At 41.9% G+C, this 6,629-nt stretch overlaps 1 protein-coding gene across 1 annotated transcript in view; it reads right to left on the bottom strand.

The window, feature by feature from the left end:
* The window catches only part of LOC128077672 (adhesion G protein-coupled receptor A3-like), a 252,454-nt gene extending 247,489 nt beyond the window's left edge, over window positions 1–4,965 (bottom strand). The window contains exon 1 of the mRNA XM_052677159.1: window positions 4,688–4,965. Coding sequence (XP_052533119.1) covers window positions 4,688–4,908 — 221 coding nt within the window. The 5' untranslated portion in view covers window positions 4,909–4,965. The remainder of the gene's footprint in view (window positions 1–4,687) is intronic.
* Between the last annotated feature and the right edge of the window lie 1,664 nt (window positions 4,966–6,629).

The raw sequence follows: 6,629 nt of genomic DNA, 5'->3' as shown, positions 1-6,629 counted from the left end.
TTCTCTACTGTTTTTCTTTTATCTTAGTTTTGCCTTTCCCAAGCATTCTTCTCAGACCTTCCATGCCTTCTGCATCAATTTACTTTATGATAGGAATTTATTTCACAAGAAACTGACTTTGTTTTCTAAGAGCTTTTGGAGAAAGCATGCATAAATATGTATAGATCCATCAATAATGGAGCAGGAAACTTGGTTTTTGTATTTTATTTTTTTTTCTGGCACTTTGAGTGAACACAGGAAGTTAACTAAGGTGAAAAAGTCTGTGAAAACCTTTACAATGAGAACTACCCTACATTCTTTATGAATCCAGTTATTTGGAAACCAGCAACAATACGCGAGACCTTACAGCACTAAAAAAAAAAAAAAATCAAGTTTTAAGATGGGGAGATAAAACTAATGAATAATATTTTTTGTTCATTCTTCCCTCAATTCTTGCTTTGTTTGCCTTGGCTAGCTTAAAGTCTAAGCTCTTAGGGACAAAAAACCATTTTTTAGATATATTTTTACACTAAGATGCTTACATTAACTAAATCATATTTATGTATCCTAAGCTGAAGTAAAATAGAAGTGTAAAACTCAGGACTGGACATGGAAAATATACAGTAATATAATAAGATAGAATAAATAGCAATATACATAACATAAATGAATGTGACATAAAAGAAATTTGGGGGCAGAAAAGCAGGGTGAATTTTGCTTTCAGAAGGCTTGCTAATGTTTGGAAAGCAATCTGAGGATGGAAATATGCCTGCTGTACGGATTGTGCCTATGGGTTTCCACTAGAGTCACGTAGCCCCATTCTGAAATTGAGAATCTGAGGAGTTTGAGACAACCTCACAATCAAAAATACAGACACACAGACATAAACATGAAGAGTCATATAGAAGAGCTGCTATGACCATACAATACCCTAATTTTTTTCATGTCTACAATGACATTTAAAACAACAGATGTGCCCAGGCATATCTCTGGGCAAAATTTGTAAAAAAAACATTCTCCCAAATATGTTAGACTTCCTTTGGAATTGGGAAAGAGGGAAAATAAAATAATGTTGCTATGAGAAACTGACAACCTTTGTAACTTCAAAATATATACTAAGCTATATCAAGAACTGTAATGAAATGGGAACTTCTAAGAACTATAAGGTTAAACTCCTTGGCACCATTCGATAGGAAAATAAAGGAAAAAAGTACAGCTAGTAAGTAACCTACAGGTATAGCATCCTATGTACGTGGAATAACGCAGAACAAAACCTAACTGCTATTCCCTGTAATTTCAAATTATAGCACTCCTGCACTGCAAACAAAGTGGCAAACTTGGTCTTATCATCTTATTCTGCAGAGCCCCAGCTTCAGCAACTCAATCAAAAATGTAAACCTAACATTTTCATTAGAACATTCGAGGAAAAAAAATGCAGTCATTCATTTTCTCTAGTACTACACTTTCACAACCCAATCACACGATTCAAAAATAATAATTTCTAAAGTATTGGTTCATTGTAAGAATTCCCACGTATTCGGACATGCAGTTGTGTCTGAGAAAACTATTACCATGGAGGGATACGATCCTTCCTTGTTGGGTCCACACCCATGGAGAGGAATCTGGGGAGCTCCCATAATTATGCGAGGCCACAACAAAATTCTCCATGGAAATCAAGAAAAGAAACTCCTATCTTCTACCCTCTCACTGATGTACAAGGCATAAAAATACCTCTTACAAATCAATACAGTTTAGAATTCCTTTTAAGAAAACACACATGAATACTTTGTGAAGATACAGCTGGTTTTTTTTCCTTTCAATCCAGATCAAGTACTTGAATCCCATTTCCAGAGAAGTAAAATACTAAAGAAAGCCAGTAAAACAGAGAGCACAGAACAAGCCTCTTTGTGTTGTTTTCTTTTTTAATATAAATCAAAGGGTAGGAATAGTTCCTGTATCAGCTTATATTTTATTTGTAGTGTTGTGCTGTAGCACTGAAGCACTCAGGCAGCACTGAATGGCTCTAGTATTCATCTGATATATCTGATTTCCAAGAAACTACATGTACTTCCCCACTAGAAATAATTGGTCCCAACTGGTCAAGAATATGCTTTTCTCCGGTGACTTCATGCTAGTTTATGTTAAGTCAAGCCACTGTCTACAAAATTCCAGAAGTACTTTCTGCAGTGCTTTTGGTGCATACATGCCATAAAGTGCCAGAATCACTGAGCTTGGCTGAGGTCCATGGTCAGCTGGGTGAAAAAAATCATTACAATAACAAGTCATAACTTCCTAAATTTGCTGGCAAGCAACATTACCAAGCATGTAAGTGAAAACTTAAAGAACTACAACTTCATCTCTTAATGACTGAAGAGATGCAACAGAGTTAATTCCTATGACATCTTTGCAGAGCAGTTAAGTTTGGCTTTAACTTTCCCTTCCAAAAGAAACAGTGCTAGAGAATTAGCATCCCTATATGATATATATAAAGATGATATAATCTGCCAAAAAAATTACTATTCATTACACTGTTTCTTAAAAGGGTGCTGTATCTGAACGTGCATTCCTTTATTCACCTCTATATTTCTTAATTTTTAAAGCAATCCAAAAGGTTATGCTCCATATGTTAAAGTTCTTTTTCTCTCTGTGGGCCCATAAAACTGAATGGAAATAGGCAGTGTCTACTGCTGTATTCTCTTTTGCTTAAGTCTTCCATGCAGCTACAAAAACAAATCTAAGAGCGGTGCTATTTGAGCTTTTTATCATTATTTTCAGCTGGCCAAATCTCACAAGTGTAATTCCATTCATCAAAAACAGCTTCTCCTGGAAAATCTTTGACACATTCAATCAACTTGTCATCTGTATGTTCCAACTACTGAAAATTATTGCATCTCTAACTCAGATTCTAACTTTTTCCTTTTTATCTTCAAGACTCAGCTTTAAATTTGCTTTTGAGGAAGAAAAAAACTGAGGCAGTAAGAGAAAGACCATACATTTAGGTGACACAATGTATTGCATACTTCTCTGAGTCAAACCCAACAAATAAAACCAAGGGCGTCTGTGTTCTGTCCCAGCTAAGTACAGCTAACCAGTTATCAGGTCACAGTTTTCTGCAAGTTGAGTTTAAAAAAATAGCCTTCCTAACAAGTCTGAACAAGTGTCACCTGGAATGTGCTTATTCAGAGTAAGAGCAACATGTTTGCTTTTGGTACCCTGATGCACAGATGCAAGTGAGCAAATCCTCCCACCTACCACTTCACACGCACCACCTCCTCCATCCATCTTTTCTCACTTCTGTTTCCAATTCAGTTTCTTTTCATTGCAGTGAATACATACTTCTGTTGATCCTTTGGTCAGCTGGATTCATCTACTGGTATTTAGTCAAAGGAAAAGCTTCTTTAAAAAAAAAATACAACTCTGTAAATCAATGCTTAGGAACAAAAGCCTTTGTAGATGCACTAGTGTAAAAGTTTCTGCAGATCTTTCAACAACGAGAAAAAAAGTTTGTGTCAACATTTTATACCCTTTTGGGAGTATATACTATAAAGCCAGTTATATAAGCCACAAAAATAGGAGTGAATTTACCACCTAGGTCAGAACTTACATTGGTCTCATAAAACGATTCTAAAAAAGTCTATTAAATTTAGCTGGGAGTGTAGTTATTACATCTTGTACATTAACAAGCAAAGCCCTCCCGGATGAGCAATCAGCACACAGCTAATCAGCACCAAGTCACTCAGCAGTCAGAGCTGGAGCTGAACTGAAGCACACGCAGCACATCTGCACATTTACAGCACAGGCTCCCCAGCTGTTATAAATTACTATCTTTACCAGTTGTCTCCTAAAAGTGTTGACTTAAAGAAAACACAGTGAACAGTGGAGATGTTCACAGCAGGAATTGTCAACAGAAATAAATTCAATAGTAAAAGAGCTGTTGAAAATGTGCACAGTCTAAAGGGTGAGTGTCACAGATCTGTTACTGCTTGGGTCCCTTATAGGGACATTACTTTCACCTACACTTGGCAATACAGTGACAAGTTCTACCAGCACACGAACAGCACACTGCATTTATTCAAGTCTGTGCAACAGGCAACAAAATAGCATCATCTATTTCCGAGCGACTTGAAATAATAAATAAATAAGCAAAGCACTGAACTGTGAGTCATTCCGAGTTACAACTCGGATCAGTGTCAGAGAGTCGGTTTCAATTGGATTGGTTGTACACAAACCATTGCTAAGAGAGGAGATGTCAAGTCCTAAACTTCATTTAGAGAAGACAAGAGAGGAGGGGAAAGCTGCTTCATCTCACAGCACACAGTTCGCCAGCATCGTTCATTCAATGCTGGGACACTTTCATGTCACTAGCATAAAGGTGTACCGGCGAGCTCTGTCGGTGTCGCCAGCACTGACGTTTCCCAGCCCACCGCACACAACAGCACGCAATTGACAGCAGGGGAAGCCCAGCTTCCCCAGCTCGACTATAACGCCAAAAAGAGTTTCCAAACAAACAAACAAAACAAAAAAAAAAAAAAAAAAAAAAAAGCAAAAAGAAAGGCAAACTCGCACCTACTTTTTAACAGCCGGGCAGGGCTCGCAGCCGCTTCTGTCGGCCCTGCGGTAGCGGTACGGCCGCGCCCAGAGGTCCCTCCGCGCCCCACATCCCTCCCGCCGCCCGCCGCCAGGTGCGCTGCCCGCGGGCCGTACTCACAGGGACACGGTGCGGTTGGGCAGCACGGCGGGCTGCAAAGTTTCCACCAAGTCGCCTCCGCTGCAGACCACTTTGATGCGCAGTGCCGGGCGGCCGGGCCCCTTGGCTCGCTCGGCGGCGCAAAGGCAGCGGTCCACGATGAGGTCGGGGCAGTTCCTGCTGCCCCCGCACAGCCCCAGCACGGCGGCCACCAGGCAGAGGCGGCGGCACAGCACACGCATGCTGAGCCAGCGAGCGAGCCCCGGCCGCCGCGCCGCGCATGGCACGCGCCGATCCGCGCCGCTCCGCGGGCAGCGCGCTCCCCTCCACGCCTCCCGCGCCCACCCCGCCCCGCCCCGCCGCGCCTCTCGCTGCGGCCGGCTCCGCTCCGAGGGACCCCCCCCCTTCCTCCTCCTCCTGCGAGGAGCCGCCGCTCCTTTCCTGCCGCAGCCCGTGCAGCCGCGGCGCTGGGCGGACCCTCCTCCCGCCACCGCGTCCGCCCGCAGCGATGGGGTGGGTGCTGCACCCGGGCAGCCAGGAGTTGGGAAAGCGGTGAAAAATGCCGTGGGTTGGGACCCTGATGGGGAAAGTCCTCAGCTGTCCTATTGGCTCCTAAGCAAAACAGCATACGCACCTAAGTGGGAAAGCTTGCTTTCCCATCACCAGTACTGACAGGCAAAGGTCAGCACAGACTAAGAGGGAGCATAGGGCTCCAGCCTGCGCCCAAGCTGCTGTCCGACTCCAATTGACGCTGCCTGAACGCAGTGTGATAGGTGGTCAAAGGTTGTTCCATCGTCCAGGTCAATGAGCTGCCTTCTCTGTTTGCATTTGTATTCTGACTATGGCTCTCTGTGACTTTGGAACTCCTCAATAGTATTTCACATGATACAAATAGCAATTCTTTTCAGCGTCGGCTCCAAGCTACCCAGTTTTCTTGCTTGGTTCATTTTGCTGAAAGTCAGCCTCCAACTCAACATAATCTTGATAGGATGAGAGGTAATGTCTCCAATTGCACTAGGGATGTTCAGGTTGGATATTAGGAAGACTCTTCCAAAAGAGTACTCAGACACTGGCATAGGCTGCTCAGGGAGCTTCAAGGCTAGATGCAGCACTAAGGGACACAGTTTAGTGGGCAACAGTGGTGGAAGGTGGATGATTGGGCTCAAACCAGAGGTTTTTTCCAACCTTAATGATTCCATGATAATGTTATTCTATGATATTCTATGATTGTACAATTCTACAAACAAAACCTCCAGTTTGCAACAAGGACTTCCATAAAAATGTGTTCTTGCCTTGTTTTGCTTGACAGGGCCTCACAATGCACATTTTCAGAGCAGGATCTAGGCCAAAATTAGTAATACTACCATGGCTGCAAAGCTATTTCAAGAAAATACTGCTTTTTTAAAAACAATATTATATTATTGTCCCTAAGGGAGGATGTGTCTTGAACATTTACAATGATTGTTATCACTGCTTTCCAATACCTAATTAGAGCCTTTAGGCACTAAGTTTATTAATAAGTGATAGAAGGATTAGTGCTCTTGTGAAATTCCTGGCTATCAGAAACTTCCTTGTTCTGCACAGCTGTCAGTTTAAAAAACCATTAATATTACAAACTCTGTTCTTTCATTTTTAAAAGCAAAGTTGAGTAGGGCATACTGGCAGACAGCAAAACGGACGGTGTTACATGAGACCACTCAGCACTCCGACAGTTACATTCTTGTCTTCCGTATCATGAAGGAAACCTATGTAGCATTTCAATTTTCAGATGTGTTTTTTAACTTCAGAAAATTCTCTCACCTATGCAGTTTTTAAAAGCACAAGTGGAGAATGCCTATTCATTGAAATTTAGCATGGATCTCATTTGGTCTTCACCTTATTGAGCGATGGAATTTTACAGTCCAACTGAGTCTTAAGCACATGGTAGCAGAATTTTAACATTTTTTCTAAATCACTGATCCTG

Source organism: Tympanuchus pallidicinctus, unplaced genomic scaffold (genome assembly GCF_026119805.1).
Source record: "Tympanuchus pallidicinctus isolate F22 unplaced genomic scaffold, pur_lepc_1.0 scaffold16, whole genome shotgun sequence".
NCBI classification, from domain to species: Eukaryota; Metazoa; Chordata; class Aves; order Galliformes; family Phasianidae; genus Tympanuchus; species Tympanuchus pallidicinctus.
This window is presented reverse-complemented; position numbering and strand designations above follow the sequence as displayed.